At 48.3% G+C, this 16,715-nt stretch overlaps 1 protein-coding gene across 2 annotated transcripts in view; it reads left to right on the plus strand.

Moving 5' to 3' along the window:
• ARHGAP32 (Rho GTPase activating protein 32) overlaps positions 1 to 8,254 on the plus strand; it is a 168,545-nt gene extending 160,291 nt beyond the window's left edge. For both annotated transcript variants that reach the window (XM_036277053.1, XM_036277052.1), the window contains 4 exons: positions 455 to 526; positions 2,354 to 3,232; positions 3,725 to 4,692; positions 5,943 to 8,254. In XM_036277053.1, the coding sequence (XP_036132946.1) occupies positions 455 to 526; positions 2,354 to 3,232; positions 3,725 to 4,692; positions 5,943 to 8,192 (4,169 nt within the window). In that variant the 3' untranslated portion in view covers positions 8,193 to 8,254. The remainder of the gene's footprint in view (positions 1 to 454; positions 527 to 2,353; positions 3,233 to 3,724; positions 4,693 to 5,942) is intronic.
• Positions 8,255 to 16,715: the final 8,461 nt, after the last annotated feature.

Below are 16,715 nucleotides of genomic sequence, written 5' to 3' on the forward strand. Positions count from 1 at the left end.
GGCCGATCCTCCAACCGCTGAGTCAGACCTTCCAGGGCAAAATACTACTCTTTTAAAAATAGTTTAAAACCTATGTTCTACTGATACTAATAGCTTCTGAATCTAGGAAGGATTGTGGTGCTTTCTTGTCAGGTAATGTTCAAAATACTATGTTCAGTTCACCTAATCCCACATTTATTCAGTTTGAAATCATGTACTAAGCAGGTGCTAGATATTTTTATGGCAGCCACTGCAGTTAGAAGGAAAATTAAGGCCCTGCTCCTAGCTTCATACTCTTACTTGGGAAGTTATATATGTAACAATGCATTATATAATATGATGCTAAATTGAATATGATTGCCAAAATGTACAACTAATCATTTTTGGAAGTTTATATGTAGAGAAAAACACTACTCCTTTTCACTCCATACGTAACAATGAATAAAACTTCGCACTCTTTGGTTTGGTTGTTCAGGTGGCAGGGCAGAAGGGACCCTCCGTTCGGCGAAGAGTGAAGAGTCTCTTACTTCTCTCCATGCAGCTGATGGTAAGATTGAAAGCATCAGTCACTTATAAAAGAACATAACAATCAAGTATATTTCATAAATATGTGCTTAATAAATAGGCTGTAGACCATCATTTCTTAAGAGTACTAGTATCTGTTTAGTATTTTCCACTGATGTTTTAATATGGTACCAGTCTCTCATTTCTTCATTTCTGACATAATTGCTGTTCAATTTGCATAAAAATAGGTGAAATGGTTTAAATTAATCCTTAATATTTATAAATATCCAATGAAAAATTATATTATTAGTATTTCTTTAGATTTCACAAATAGAACACAATATTGCAAAGTATAAAATTAAGTTTTGCTATTCAGACCAGTAGGCCTTTGTCTTGGAAAAGGCTCACTTAATGTTAAATTTCATATATCAGATCCATTGCAGGTCGTCCTCATTATCTGAAAATAGTTTGTACCAGGAAAAGGCAACTTAGAGTGAATCTGCTGAAAACGGGGAGCAGACTTTAAATAACGCAAAAAAGTTTGTAACTTGAAAAGCAAAACTAAAAAGTTACTAAAATAAGTTTTAACTTCTATCTAGTAAAAGTCGAGTTATAGCTGCAACTGCGTACTGATTCTTAGAATGAACAAAGGACCACTGCAATGTTGACTTGAAGGAAATAGAGCTTTTCTGACAAAATCATGCAGTCACAAGTAGGACAGACATCCTTGACTTCATTTTTGGCTTGTGTGGCAGGATTGTAAAGAAGGCCGTTTTTACAAAAATAATCAAGAGCGACATTGATTTCCTAAGGGCTTTTCCTAATCCGTTGATGTTCACAGCTCTTTTGAAGGATCCTGGATGTCATCATCCTGTCAACCTTCTCATCTTCATTTATTAACTGTTCCAGCGGCCACATCCTTAGTGACCAGTGACTGTGCTGTGATCCAAGAAATCCTCATAGGTCACTCCAGTTGGGTGTCTAACATCTAATGGGTTTTCCAAGATCTTCCATTTTACTTTAGTTCAGAGGATGCTTCACAAAACAATCAAGTGGGCTGGATAGTTGCCAGTATTCAGCGGAAAATAAGATTTGAGTAGGGATTCATTTTACTTGTGACCAGTGCATTAGTAAATGTTTTTTATGTTAAGATAATTTCTGCCTCTTTGCAGTACATTTTCACTATGGCAGTTCTAATCATTGTAATTGAATGTTGGGATAGAGGACTTGTAACAGGTGGATGTTTAGCAATGTTGTAAAATTGTGTGATTTTAAAAATTATCAGTTTTGAGGACTGACTCTGCCTGAGACACTTAGAGCCTACTTTTAAGGGAAAACAATGAAATTACTTTTGTTTAAGTATAAGAAAGGAATCCCTTACTAAATATATGTTGACATTCTATGGGATTGTCGAGATTTTTTTAATTGAGAAGTTTACTTTTTGGAAATGTGGGTGTTAACGAGGATTTTTCCCCACCAAAAACAAGACAAAACCCTCTTTTGGTGCTGTATATCCAAAGTGCTTGATTCTACCTCACAAGTTATATGTGAGGTCAGGGATACAGGAAGACAAAAAGAAATAAAGAATTTGCTTAAAGTCACAACAAAAGTCAGTGTTGGCCTCCTAATAGAACCCAGCAGTTCCGAGTCCTGTTTCCTGTCGGAACCATCAACTGCTGTGTTCTCCTTCTGATTATATCAAGGTGTTTGTTATTTGGCATTGGGTTTGGGAGCTCCCTCTGTGTGCCCCTAGAGACAGTTACCTGGAAGGAAATGAGAAGTAATGTTTTCCTTCCTGTACGTACTAAGTGGGCAACTTCTGGTGTGTGCTCGTGACACTCACGCTTAAATGTTGTTGTCCACTTACCAGGCGATGCCAAGCTGTTCCGACCCAGGAGACCCAGATCCAGCAGTGATGCCCTGAGTGCCTCTTTCAATGGAGAAATGCTGGGGAACCGCTGCAATTCCTATGATAACCTGCCCCACGACAACGAAAGTGAGGAGGAAGTGGGGCTGCTCCATATTCCAGCTCTGGTGTCTCCACATTCAGCTGAGGACGTCGATTTGAGCCCCCCGGACATCGGCGTAGCCAGCCTGGATTTTGATCCCATGTCGTTTCAGTGCAGTCCTCCTAAGGCCGAATCAGAATGTCTGGAGAGCGGTGCTTCCTTCTTAGACTCCATAGGCTACTCCAAGGATAAACCAAGTACAAATAAAAAGGACACGGAAGCAGGTGGTAGCCAGTCTCAGACTCCAGGAAGCACTGCAAGTTCCGAACCTGTGTCTCCTCTGCAGGAGAAACTGAGTCCATTCTTTACCCTGGACCTGAGCCCAAGTGAAGAGAAATCATCTAAACCATCCTCATTCACTGAAAAGGTTGTCTATGCTTTCTCTCCAAATATTGGACGGAAATTAAGCAAATCACCTTCTATGAACATATCTGAGCCGATTTCAGTGACTCTTCCCCCTCGGGTGTCAGAAGTCATTGGTACAGCCTCCACCACAGCAGCCCAGACTGGACCTCCTGCAACCTGGAACACAAGTGTTGACGAAAGTGCTGACATAAGTAGATCCCCTACCCAGGTAGGAAAGGTGGAGACAAACGAGAGAGAGGCCCAAGAAGGATGTGAGTCTGAAGTGCAGCCCCTGGGCCAGGCGGCCGCTGCAGAAGTAGACTCGCCAGGAAAGGAGGAGCAGTCGGTCTCCAGCAGTCAGAGTCAGGCTGTACCTTCTGGACAGACTCAGACAGGTACCATTTGTTTTCCTCCATTCTTTCTTTAAGCTAAGAGGGATCTTCAGTTCCGTATGCCATCTGTGCCTTTTGAGAGAGAATTCGCTTCACACCTACCCTTTAATCAAAGAGAATGTGTTTCTGGGTGGTGCTGATGGCCCAAAGCCTTAAACTAAAATCAAACAACCTCCCCCTTTTCCCCCAAGGGCCAGTGGTCCTGCTTTCAAGCTCCATAAAGTCCCCTTGTCTCTCTGGACAGTCAGAATTCGTGGATACTTTTTGCACAACTTCGTAGCTCTTGATTCTATTTTCTCTTCTAATAAAATACTTATATTTTAGCCTTACATGTTATCCAGCCAGCCTGCACATCAAATGTAAAAACTATCCTATACCATCTGCAAGCACTTGAAGCTTGTTTTCTAAGCAATGTTTTCTGAGCCAGATGAGGGACCTGCTTTTTGTAGCCATTTCACCTTTTCACTCTCATTTTTTTTCCCAATTTCCCACCAGGAGCAGTTACCCATGACCCCCCTCAGGATTCCATTCCTGTCAGTTCAGTCTCTCTTATCCCACCACCACCGCCTCCGAAAAATGTTGCCCGCCTCTTGGCGCTAGCGTTAGCTGAGTCTGCACAGCAAGCCTCAACTCAGTCGCTGAAGAGACCGGGGACTGCCCAGTCTGCTTACACAAACTATGGAGACGGAGCAGTGGCTGCAGCGGAAGAGAAGCTGCCTAGTTCCTACTCTCATGTTACTCTAGATAAAGGCTGTTTCCCAATGGACAGGCCTGCAGAGCAGTTTCTCCTCCAGAACAGTGCACCTGGGAACTCTAACCAGGTTGTGCCTGACACAGCAGCTGTCGGGGATTGTACCCATTCCAATGCCACAGAATCTGGGCAGCAGCTCCACCAGGTGGGCTTCCAGCCCCATCGAACCTATGCATCTGGGGACCCAGAAAAGGCCAGAGTCACGTCCATTCCCGTAACAGACTCTAAATCCGACGATCACCTAAGTTTCCCTGAAGACCAGTCTGGGAGGACCATTGTGCCCACGGTCTCCTTCGCAGACCAGGACCCGTCTCAACTTCATTTCTACAGTAGCGACCAGCCGCCTTCTTATCTTGGTGCAAGTGCAGATAAGCCCCATAACCCCTCACAACTTGCAGACGAATCTCCCACACCTTCTAATGTGTCTAGGGACAAAATCTACTCTCCTTCTGGGTCCCCCGAAGAGAAGACCAACACAGCCACGCTGGCCTACATGACAGTGACTCCACCAGCGGAAATAAGCACCGGGGAAGCCAGCTGGGATGTGATCGAACCACCCAGCGCAGCTGATTTTGCTGCCGCCACCCTTCAGCGTCCTCACAGAACCAGCCGTCCCCTTCCCCTGCCTCCGTCTCAAAGACCAGCAGAGCAGTTCCCAGTTGTGGGGCAAGTACAAGCGGCCGCCAATATAGGATTAAATAATTCCCACAAGGTAAGAAGGGGAGAAAGTCAGTGAGACGAAACATACTTTTTTCGAAGGTATGGCACTTTTCAGTGGGGTGTGCTAATCGAGTCAGGCACAGTATTTATTTTCAGTCCTCTGGCAGGTTTTCATGAAATATTTTCTATTGGAGGTTGGAATGTGCCTTTTTCCTTGGTGCTGGTCTTTCTGTAAGAAAGGAGCAGTTGCACAATGACTGGTTTACCTGTACCTGCTCCCTGCTCCCTTCCTACAGCTTCTAGGTAGTTTCTTCATAGTCATACAAAGAGATGACAGTCCAGTGAGTCAGACTGGGCTTTAGGCGTCAGGGTTGCAGCAGTTTCTTCCCACCCCGTCACTGACTCATCGTGACTTTGGGCAAGTCGTTTAACCGTCTGCCAGTTACTCACGTCTGCCTGGTAAACGTGCTTTATTCTCAAGACATTTGTAAGATGTTCTGCCTGCAGACTCTAGCGGTGTGAGATCACAGGACTTTTTGTTATTTTCTCAACACTAGCCAGCAGGTTCTATAGTCAAGCACTTGTTTTGATGAGTATTGTATGCAAAGTGCTAAGGTTTCTTCCTAATTTTCTCATATTTTAAAAAAGTGCCACAGGTTTTTTGTGATCACCTTGAACTGAAAGTGCTTCAGTAGCTGGTCGTTAGTGGAAGGCACTATTTCTAGCAGCTGCTTCTCAAGGTGGGCAGGTTTGCCCTACTGGCCTTGCTGCCTCGCCCAGCGTGGGGAGGGGGGCAGGAGAGATGGACTGACCGAGTCGCATGCCACCTTACACAGACCGCTTCATTGTCCTTCCCTACATTTTGGGGGCTTAACTGCTCACTTCAGAAATCTCTCCGAAGAGAATCAGCTCTTTTTGTTTAATAAAGTGTTCTTGTTGTTAATAAGCCTGAGCTAGACAGATAGACGCACATACGTTTTTAAGTTTGGCTGTTATAAACCTGTTTTGGTCTGCACATTAAGATAATGTCATAGGCAACCTCATTTCACATTTAAAACCTATTATCATTAGTTAGAACAGTCCTCAAGATGGTAGTGGCTGTTCCACCATATAGCCACACAGGCAGTTTCCTGGCTGTGGGGACAGGTTGGCCTACTGTCCCGTCCAGTGTGACCACATGGCTTGGGAAATTTCAAGCTGCTACCCAAATAGCCTCAACTTGTGAGTTACAAATTTAATAGTGTTTGATTCCACAGAGGAGAGCATAGAAAACAAACTCATAATATTATAATTTTTCAATAGGTTCAAGGAGCAGTTCCAGTTCCAGAGAGGCCACCTGAACCCAGAGCTGTGGATGACCCTGCTCCTGCCCATGTTAGTGACGGCGGTGCAGTTGCTCAGTGTCTCGTCTCTACCTCCGCTCTCCAGCCAGGGCTTCCTGAAAGGGTGCGGGAAGGTCCCAGGGCCCCACCGCTGCACCTGCGCGCTGAGTCTCTCCCTGTACACCCCTGTGGCTTCACTGCGCCGGTTCCCCCAACCAGGACGATGGAGAGTAAAGTTGCTGCTGCCATTCACTCCAGCAGTGCAGATGTGGCCAGCAGCTCCAGTTACCATCCCTTTGCCACTGCTTCCTCAGCCTCTGTGGATGACATCCTGCCTTTACCACTTCCTGTCCCACCGCCGAAGCATGCGTCTCAGAAAACAACTTACTCCACCTTTGCTAGGCCTGATGTCACTACTGAGCCCTTTGGTCCAGAAAACTGTTTGCATTTCAATATGACTCCAAACTGCCAGTACCGTCCCCAGAGTGTTCCTCCACATCACAACATACTGGAGCAACACCAAGTGTATGGCTCCAGGTCTGAGCCACCAGCCTCCATGGGTCCTCGTTATAACACATACGTGGCCCCAGGAAGAAACGCATCTGGACACCACTCCAAGCCATGTAGCCGGGTTGAGTATGTATCTTCTTTGAGCTCGTCCATTCGGAGTGGTTGTTACCCTGAAGATATCCCACCATACCCTACCATTCGGAGAGTGCAGTCTCTCCACACCCCTCCATCGGCCATGATTCGCTCTGTTCCCATTTCACGGACAGAAGTTCCCCCAGATGATGAACCAGCCTACTGCTCAAGGCCCCTGTATCAGTATAAGCCATATCAGCCCTCCCAGGCCCGCTCGGATTATCACGTAACTCAGCTGCAGCCTTACTTTGAGAATGGTCGGGTCCACTACCGGTACAGCCCATACTCCAGTTCGGGGTCCTATTACAGCCCCGATGGAGCCCTGTGTGACGTGGATGCCTATAGCACCGTCCAGCTGAGGCCCTTTCACCGCCTGCCCCACCGCGATTTTGCTTTCCATAACCCTCGGCTGCAAGGAAAGAACCTGTACAGTTACGCTGGCTTGCCTCCACGTCCCCGGGCCACTGTGACTGGCTATTTCTCTGGTAATGACCATAATGTAGTCAACATGCCTCCAACCGCTGATGTAAAGCACACTTACACCTCATGGGATTTTGAGGACATGGAAAAATACCGCATGCAATCCATCCGGAGAGAGAGCCGGGCTCGGCAGAAGGTGAAGGGGCCTGTGATGTCCCAGTATGATAACATGGCCCCAGTGGTGCAGGATGACCTGGGTGGGATCTACGTTATCCACCTGCGCAGTAAATCAGATCCTGGGAAAACTGGACTTCTCTCAGTGGCAGAGGGAAAGGATGGGCGGCACCCAGGGAAGGCCATCAGTCCCGAGGGAGGTGACCGCTTCTATAGGAAGCACCCAGAGGCAGAGTTTGATAGGGCCCATCACCACGGAGGACATGGCAATGGGCAGCCAGAGAAACCGTCTCTCCCACAGAAGCAGAGCAGTCTCAGGAACAGGAAGCTTCATGACATGGGTTGTAGTCTCCCTGAGCATAGGGCACATCAGGAAGCAAGCCATAGGCAGCTGTGCGAATCGAAAAACGGACCACCTTACTCCCAGGGAGCTGGCCAGTTAGATTATGGGTCCAGAGGGAGTCCAGACGCTTCTGAGCCCATCAGCTACCCTAACTCTGGAGGGAAGTACATGGCAGCAGGGCAGGAGGCTTTGAGACTGAACCACAAAGAGGTAAGGCTCTCCAAGGAGCTGGAGAGGCCTCGAGCGAGACAGCCTCCTGCCCCAGACAAGCACTCCAGAGACTGCTACAAGGAGGAGGAGCAGCTCAGTCAGCCCACAGTCCCACCCCCGAAACCGGAGCGGAGTCATAGCCTGAAGCTCCATCACACCCAGAGCGTGGAGAGGGACCCTGGTGCGCTGCTCCAGTACCAACCCCATGGCAGGCGCCAGGGTGGCGTGGCCGCTGTGTCCCAGTACGACAACCTGCAGGGCTACCACTCTCCGCCCCAGCATCAGCGAGGAGGCTGCGGAGGCGGAGCAGTGGGGGCATTCGTGCCCTCTGGCTTTGCCCACCCACAGAACAGGACATATGCTACAGCTTTGGGTCAGGGGGCCTTCCTGCCCACAGAGCTGTCCTTGCAGCATCCCGAAACACAGGTCCATGCAGAATGAGCCCCGAGAGCAATAGAGATGAAGCAGCCTCTGCTGGACAGTGGACTGTTCTATTTTTTTCAGTAACCAAAAAGATTTAAGAAAAGAAAAAAGCTACAAATCCCCTGACCGCATTTAAAAAAAAAAAGTAAGAAAAATAAATCACCATCTTCTTTCCCTTCCTGTTTCATTACCACCTCTCCCATCTATAGACCATCATTTTTGTCATCAAACAAGATCTGAATGATTGTAAAGCGCTGTGCTGAAAACCCAGTGAAGAACTTTGTCACCGAGCATACTTGCTATTAGAGCTAATTTGTAAGAGCCTGAGGACTGCCTTGACCTGAATTTGAATTTGACTTTGTCCTTTTTAGTATTTGCTGTATAGTTCAGAGCAGTTTACATCTATTTCCTGGGAGGCTTTTGCATTTTCTTTTGCATTCCTGCTGACTTGTTCTGTGGCCGTGTCGCTTGCCCAGACTGACACTCAGTGTTTCTCACGTTATTCTCCCTGTCTTGTGTGTTAAATTTGAACACAGAAAAACTTCTCCCAGATTCTTTGGATAAGTCTACTGAACATTTAGCAAATTATAACTTTAGAAAATAAAGTAATTAAGACTAAGCATTTAATAAAGAGTCATCCTAAAATGTCAAGCCATTTAGATGCAGGCTGAACCAAGTTCTTCACGTCCTTGTTTTCCATAGCTGTTTCTCACAGTTCAGCGAGCAGGCTCAGGTCCCTGTGGAGGAGACTGTTAAGCGGTAGAATCACAGACTCCTCTCAGGTGGAAGCCAGTAACACTGTTAGCGCCAGTGAACTGTGTCAGTGTTTCTAATGTGCTGCCTGCCTTCCGTTATTTTTTTTCTTAATAATATTTGGTAAATTGTAACTCTAGTAAAACATTTCACACCATTTGTTTCCCTAAAGCAACTTTTTTCATTCAAAACAAAACCAAAAAACCCAGCATGGCTTGACTGGATAAATGCACACAATTGATCATGATTACACATTTACACATTAATTTCTGTTTCTAAACCAGACCACAGGTCCTGGGACTTTTTAAAGCAGCTATGTATTACCTGTTAGTGAAACGGCAATAACCGTTTAGATCACAGCCCATTGTCCCCGCTGGAGTTTTGGGCAGTTGCATTTCTGTCCTAGCAACAGCATGCTGTTCGCTCACTGCTTCTGCGATCACAGTCTACTGTAATTGACATCAACACCAGCATTTCAGGTATCGTTCCGATAACTAGACATGTTCAGCATGTTCCACACCAGGACTTTCTCTTGAAAGTTGCATTCCTGATTCGAGTTGGGCTAGACACCTCTAGCCCGATGTAATTCCACTTTCTCAGCTCACCTCAAACCTATGTGCCAGGCTGGCAAGGCAGCCCTGCTTTTTCAGAAGGAGTGTAGATTGTCATTTCATTCCATGACTCTTAGTAACACTTGACTTTTATACATTCACACTAGGGGAATTTCATTCCATTTACTGGATGGTCGCTGCTCTGGCTTTTTAAAACTTGGAATTGACTTTTATGTAGAGCAAAGGAGGAAATCTTTTAAGAGGCTAAATTTATGCTGCTATTATTGCTGTGAATTTGTATAAAGATTAGGAGTCATGCCAGTTCTTTTTTTTTTTTTTAATTTAAAAAAGTGTGATTGCATTTTAAGGGTTTATATTTAGAAAAAGAAATAAAGTTTTAAGAACAACACATTTATTTATATGTGAAAATACTCTATAAGGTTTTCTTTTGTTCCCCCAGAATTGATCAGAGGGATTCAATAAAGATCATGGTAGGAATCCTGAAACACGATATGGGAAAAGCCCGTGGAAATGTCAGCCTTTTCATTAAAAGTGCAGACCCAGCTGGTACATAGTCACAACGTTAGGAAACCTGGTAGGGTACTTCCACCCAGCACACAAACATCGGGTGCTCTATGCAGGAGTTTGGTCTTCGGTGAATACACAGCACTAATTTTATTTTATTTTTTACCTTAACCATGTTTTTATCAAATAGACAACCCATTGCCCTTTGAGATCACATATCCCTGTGCGCTCCACCAGCAGCATGGTGACTAGGAAGAGCTGCATGACAAGGACATACGATGGCTTTAGCAACAGACTTTTTCTCAGTATTTGGTAAATTGTAACCCTGGTGAGACATTTCACACCGTTTGTTTTCCTAAAGCAATATATATATTTTTTTCCATTAAAAAGAAAAAGAACTTAGAAGGATGTGAGAGTCCAGAAGGACATGGCTGAAAAAGTCCTGTCCAGTCTTAATATTTGTGGATTTGTTGTCACATGCATTTACTCCTGAAACTGAAGTCTTTTATAAATACTAAGGTTGATTCTGCAAAGCAGTTACTTTATTAATGTCCTATGGGCTTAGAAATATCAGGTAAATATTTTGATTACAGAATAACAAACTCAAATTTCGGTGTGAATGTGAAACAAGCTGTAGGTACAATCCAGAGTCGTTTCCTGTCATGTATGTCAATACGGCCTTAACTCTGGGTTTTGTTATTTAAGGGACTTTGCCTGTGTCTTTCCCTTTCTAATGTTGTCGGGTAAAAATTGGATGGCAAATCACTGTGAGCCAGGTTACCTCAGTACAGTTCACCTGTGTGACTTCGCAGATAGAGTAATTAAAGATTGTTCCTTTCAGATTGTGACAATGGAGCATTATGATCAAGGAAATGGAGCTGCCTTATGCATTAAACCCATAATTCTATTGGTATTTTTCATAGTCATGTCTTCAGATTTTATCTTTGGCAAAATCCAGATGCCACAGTGCAGTTTGATTGAAATAGATATCCCCCGAATGTCTGGCCAGAGACTTTGCTAACAGCCCCAGAGGTGCCATTCTTTCTTACTCAATTTCATCTGAGCCTTACTGCTTACTGTACGCAGTTTCCTTTTCCAGTGCAATCCCTGGATGGTCCCAAGGGTAGGCCTGCACACTTTTATAATCACAAAGCGTTTCTTAAAGGTTAGGGTCGGGTTGAAAAACTCTAGGACTCACTCTGTAAAGAAGAGGGACCATTAATGTGAACGGGGAGAGAGTGCAGACTGACACGTTCGAAGTGGCAGTAGATGCATACGGTGTCAATGTGGACTCTGCCCCTTAGTTACAAGGGAGCTGCAAAGTACCTGTTCCAGCCCTCCACCACCCATCCAGCACCTTGGCAAAGTATCATCTGAGCAGTGTGTCGAGGAAATGATGAAAGCAAACGTATGTCAGAAAGTTACTCCAAGTGGTTAGAGGCAGGTGCTCTCAGTACCACGTGTCACGGAAATGGCAGGAATGGTACCTCTAACTGTGAGGCAGAGCGGCGGGCACAGCGGCTCTTTTCTGATTAGTACTGTTAGTGTTCAAAGAGTTAAAATGGTTGTTTTCCCGTTTAGATTCTAAGGTAGCAAAACCTGATTTTTCAACCATGACCTGCATGAGAGAAGCATCCTAGGACGTCTTAGACCATGCTTTTGAGTTCTTAATTGTAATTTATATAGTGGTTTTTTTTATGTTTTAATATTTTTTGTGAACTGGTGTAAATTGTTAATGCATATAAGCTTGTGTATTTTTGTAAATAGTTTGTGATTTATTTCTTGATCCATATGTAAATATTTAGAGTCTCATTTCTTTAAAACTCATTTGAAGCCGAGTTGTGGGTTTGGGGCTTTGTTTGCTTCTTTGTTTTGGTTGGGGGTGGGGGGAGAGAAGGGATTTTGTACTGATAATCCAGACGGAGAATTCTCTGGTTTAAAGCAAATGTCCCACTGAAAGCAATTCAAATATCAACAAAATTATTTCAGGTTAAAGCAGACTTCTTTGTGTGTGTTTCCTTTTTAACCTAATATGGACTATCACAAACTAGGCGGGGTAATTGGGGATATTCAGGCCGCAAGATGAGTGTGTGCGTGACGGATTATTGTCCGAATGGTGAGTTATTTGGTAGACGGGGTTCGATGCCTCCTGTCTGTGTCTTTGCCCCAGTCTGCGGTCCGGCCGTGTTTTCCTACGTCAGACAGGTCCTAGGCCTCGGGGCCCCTAACGCCACCGGAACCCTGCGGGCGGGCGGGCGGGCGGGCGGCCCCGGGGAGCCTCGCTGCTGCCCCGGCGCGGCGCCCAGGACCCTGCAAGGGGGATTCTGGTAACACGCACATCCCTCCAGATTCCCGCCGGCACCCGGGCCCGCTGGCTCCTCGGGGGTGCAGGGAAGGCCCTGGTCACCGTGGCAGGCTGCTGTCTGCAAACCCAGAGCCTTCCGCCGGGCCGTGCTGCCGCGGGCCCGCTCCCACGGGGTCCTGCGCCACGGCCCCGGGAAGAGGCGCCGGCTCTTCAGACGACGCTGTCGCAGCCCTAGTGCCTTCCCGGGACGGGCTTCCTTCTAAAATACCAGCGTGTCCCGTTTTGCCAGCAGTAGGGGGAGTTGCCCGTGTGGCACAGATGACCCTGGTGAGCCAGCCGTCTGAGGTGCCCGCACGCCGCCCCCGCCCCGTGAGGTGCCCGCACGCCGCCCCCCGCCCCGTGAGGTGCCCGCACGCCACCCCCCCGCCTGAGGTGCCCGCACGCCGCCCCCCCCGTGAGGTGCCCGCACGCCGACCCCCCCTGCGGTGCCCGCACGCCGACCCCCCCCCCCGTGAGGTGCCCGCACGCCGCCCCCAGACCGGAAGTGAAGACGTAACATCCGCCCCAGGGAACAGGCCGGGCCTGAGCACGTTCCTGCGGACACGCTCGGGTGGGATGAGAGGACCCCCGGGACACTGCCCGCGTCTCCTGTGAAAGTTCCGGGGCGCCCCTTTCCACCGGCACTATTCATCACGTTTCCTTCGTGCTCGGAACACCGGTGCGTGCCTCTTAGAATGCGTGTCCGGGCGGCGGTGACAGCACGGCCCCCGCCGCACCTGCAGCCCCCAGAACCGGGCGGGCTGGCGGCCGGGTGCCCACGCCGCGGGGCGGCGGCCTCTTCAGAAGACGTCGTGAAGTCCAATCTGTATTTTAAGTGTTTTCATGAAAACGTTTCCAGGACAGCCCTGGCCGGTGGCTCAGCGGTGAGAGCGGGCCGCAGAGTCCCGGGTTCGGTTCCGCTACGGCGCCTGCCTCGCTCGCGGCTCGTCCCTGCCCGGGGTGGGTGGTGCGGGTGCGGCCACTCGATGTGCCTCTCACATCGGTGCTTCTCTCTCCCGCTCCCCCCTCTCCGCCCCTCGATCTGAAGATACTGCGCCATGTCCTGGGGGAGGATTTAAAAAAAGTTTCCGGGATGAATTTCAAACCGTAAACTGCTGGGACGCGCCCGCAGTGAGAGCTGCGGGTTGCTGTGCTCTCCAGTGACAGCCCGGGGACTGAGATGAAGGGGTGTCGCTCCACGCGTGCTCGCCACCACTGCCCTTTCCTGTGCCCTGTCTCTGCTGTGGCTCCTTGCTGCTGTCTGTGAACTACCTGTAAACCTCCTTCTAAACAACATTCAAAATAAACACGCTCTCCAAGTGGTGAGCAAAAGAGGTTCTGAACCGGGCCCCTGGAAGACGGGGGCTTCGTGCCGCGTTCGTGCCACAGCCTGCTCTTCTCCCCGCGGGGGGAGCCAGGTTCCGGAGGTGAGGCCCTGCTGTACGGGACGCCCCGCAGGGAGACTGAAACGGAGAGCACCCGCATCTGCCGCCGTGTGAGAAGCCGTCTCCCCTGTAAGGTGCCAGTTCCCAGCTAGCGCCCCCGCAGCTCTGGTGGGACGACAGGGGAGAGCCTGCGCACCTGCAGCCTGGCCTGCCCTCCGTCCTCCACGTGGGTCCTAGACACGCGACTAGCATCCTGAGGTTTCTCAGCCCTGGCTCCTGTTTTACACAGGCCATGGGGTTCTCAAACTTCAGACTTCATGGAAAGCCCCTGGGGAGCCGGGTGAGCGGTCAGTAACTTGAGGGGCCCCCTGGCAGTCTGATTCAGCAGGTCCGCAGGTTTAGCACCCACCCCACGTGACTTTGGTGAGAAGCACAGCATGTCTGATAGACTGGTCTCAACAGGAAACCATCTCTTACTTCACTTAGCTTGACCACTGTTTCTCACGTGCCTCGTTTCCCCCATCACTTTGGTGATACAAGAACAGAAATCCATTTTCTCTGTCCCCAGTATTTAAAATGAAGCCAGATTCATTATTTAAAACAATGACAGAAACTAGGACTCACTGAGCTGATGAGCAATATAAGAAAACAGTTCAGCAGTCCCGGAAACATAAACAACAAATACAAAAAACCGACAACTGTCTATCCTATCGACTCCGGTTATGTACGTACATAGTCAAGCTGTTCAGGTGTGAGACTTAGGCTGCTTAGGAAGCGTTGTGTGTGCATATTGACTATTCAGGCAGCCAACTAGTTCAAATGGTGTATTCACGGAAAACAAACAGCTCTCACAACCAAGTGACGTGCCCTCCTTCCTCACCACAACTCTTACAAGACCTGCTAGCCTACGTCATAATGAGCTTATTTGACTTGAAGTATTTTATCAATTGCAGACAACGGTCTAGCAGTGTTTTCAATGGCCACTGAGCACTACTAAGGCTGTGCTGACTTGACCGTAGTGCCCGTCACTGTTGTATATCGATAACCTCTTATCTCTCGTAACCCATGGGTGAGGCCACAGTGCACAGAGGTCAAAGTTTTTGCCAGTGTCACCCAGGTAGTGCGTGCTGGCGCCAAAGTCCAGACCCAAGCATGCTGCACACGAGTTCGTGCTCTAATCAAAGGCTTTAAAATAGGCTGTTCAATCCTGACTGCTACTAACTCTGAATCCCTTGCTGAACTAAACCGACAACAATTCTTAAAACTCTTAGTAAGCCATGGCTGTTTCATCTCTAAAATGGGACTAATAGTCCCTGCTGCCTAGGGTTTGGTGGAGGACTGAATTAGAGAGAACATGTTTCTACAGGGCTTAGCAGGAGAGCAATTGACCATTAGCGTTATCCAGGATTTTTACGTGGAGGTGGCACAGGACCGCACAGCAGTGAAAGGAAAAGGGTTATGTGATGCTTATACAATTATATCACCAAGAATTTAATCAGCGGAGTCAACCTTTCTGAACAGCTGGAGTTTCCCACCGTTGACATACATCTTGCAGGAGGAGAGCCTTGGCCGGTGGAGATCTGAGACATGATTTAAGGGTGAAATGAAACTTCACAGGGAAACAGCATGGTAGTGAAGCCCCTGCTCTCTGAAACGGTGCTGCAGTTCCTCGGGGGAACCTTGAGTGCGTAGCACTGATGATGGTCGCTGCACAGTGTCTGTGAGAGGTGCTGTCTCCACGTCATTCCACTGAGTCCACCGACTTAGCAGTTCAGGGCAATGGGCTTCTGAACGCTTGTGAGACGTTGATGCAGTTGCTTCCTGCAGGTTCACCTTATCGTGTTGCCCTAACTGCTGGGCTCATTAACACGCCTGGCAGCTGCAGAAGCCGTGCTCTGAATCGCTGCAGACGAAGAGGGGAGGAACAGGTGTGGTCTTCCCCAAGCGTTACCAAAGAGAGATGACTTTGCCTCTCCATTTTCAAACGGTAAAGCCTATGGTAAATAATAAGGGTCTTTTCATCATTCTTACACACACGCACTTTTTTCCTGATTCAAGATCTGTTAAAGCGAAATGCTCACCGGGAGAAGAGAGTGTAGCGATTGCACCGATGGTAACTAACTGTACTAACCGTACTCATGTATCAATGACCATGTTCCAGGCTCCTCATAAGTGTTTTACATACAGTAGTATGAACTCAGTCTTCCTAACAAGTATGCAAAGGAGTACTAGTCGTTTTATTGCCTCTTGACAGATAAAGAAACTGAGGCCCAGACAGGTTAAGGTATGTGCCTGAGCTCATAGCTCAGGGGAGGTGGGATTCAGGCCCAAGCTCCCCGAGTGCAGATCCTGAAGCTGTTCTCATTCTGCTCTGCGCCCAAAGTGGCCCTTCAAAGACCCCGACTCCCTGAAAACAGGAGCAGTAAAGACACTACTCATCTGCAGGGAAGTCAGCTCGTTCCTATCAGAATAGGCTAGGTTTATGCTGTGGTGGCATCACCAAAATGTCGGTGCCTTCACACACACACGCACACGCACACACATGCACGCACGGCGTCTTTCCTGCTCTGGCAAAGCCTGCTGATCGTGCAGGTGACTCCTGGGTTAGCCTTCTGTGCAGCCACTCGCAGGAGGGTGGCCCCCATCTGTTAGCTACGTCGTCAGAAACATGTTCGTGGGGTGGGGTGGCAAGGGAGGAGGGCACTCGACGGCCTTGGCGAGTAGTTAACATGTCGCCCAGCAGTAACACGCTCATGAGCCAGGCCTGGCCTCGAGCCCTGTCCCACCGCAGGGAGGGGGCAAGTTCCGTGCGGTCTACTGAGAGCCTGGAAGGTGCCTGGGCAGCGCCGCCAGCTGCCACGCCCCTTCGCTCTCTACCCACGTTCTTCCACGTACGCACGTGAATTACCGACAGTCGTGTCACAGCGTGGGAAAACCGCTAAAACCCCCTGAGACGGGGTCCAGGAATAACAAACGTTCTTCG

This window comes from Molossus molossus, unplaced genomic scaffold (genome assembly GCF_014108415.1).
Source record: "Molossus molossus isolate mMolMol1 unplaced genomic scaffold, mMolMol1.p scaffold_m16_p_22, whole genome shotgun sequence".
NCBI lineage: Eukaryota > Metazoa > Chordata > Mammalia > Chiroptera > Molossidae > Molossus > Molossus molossus.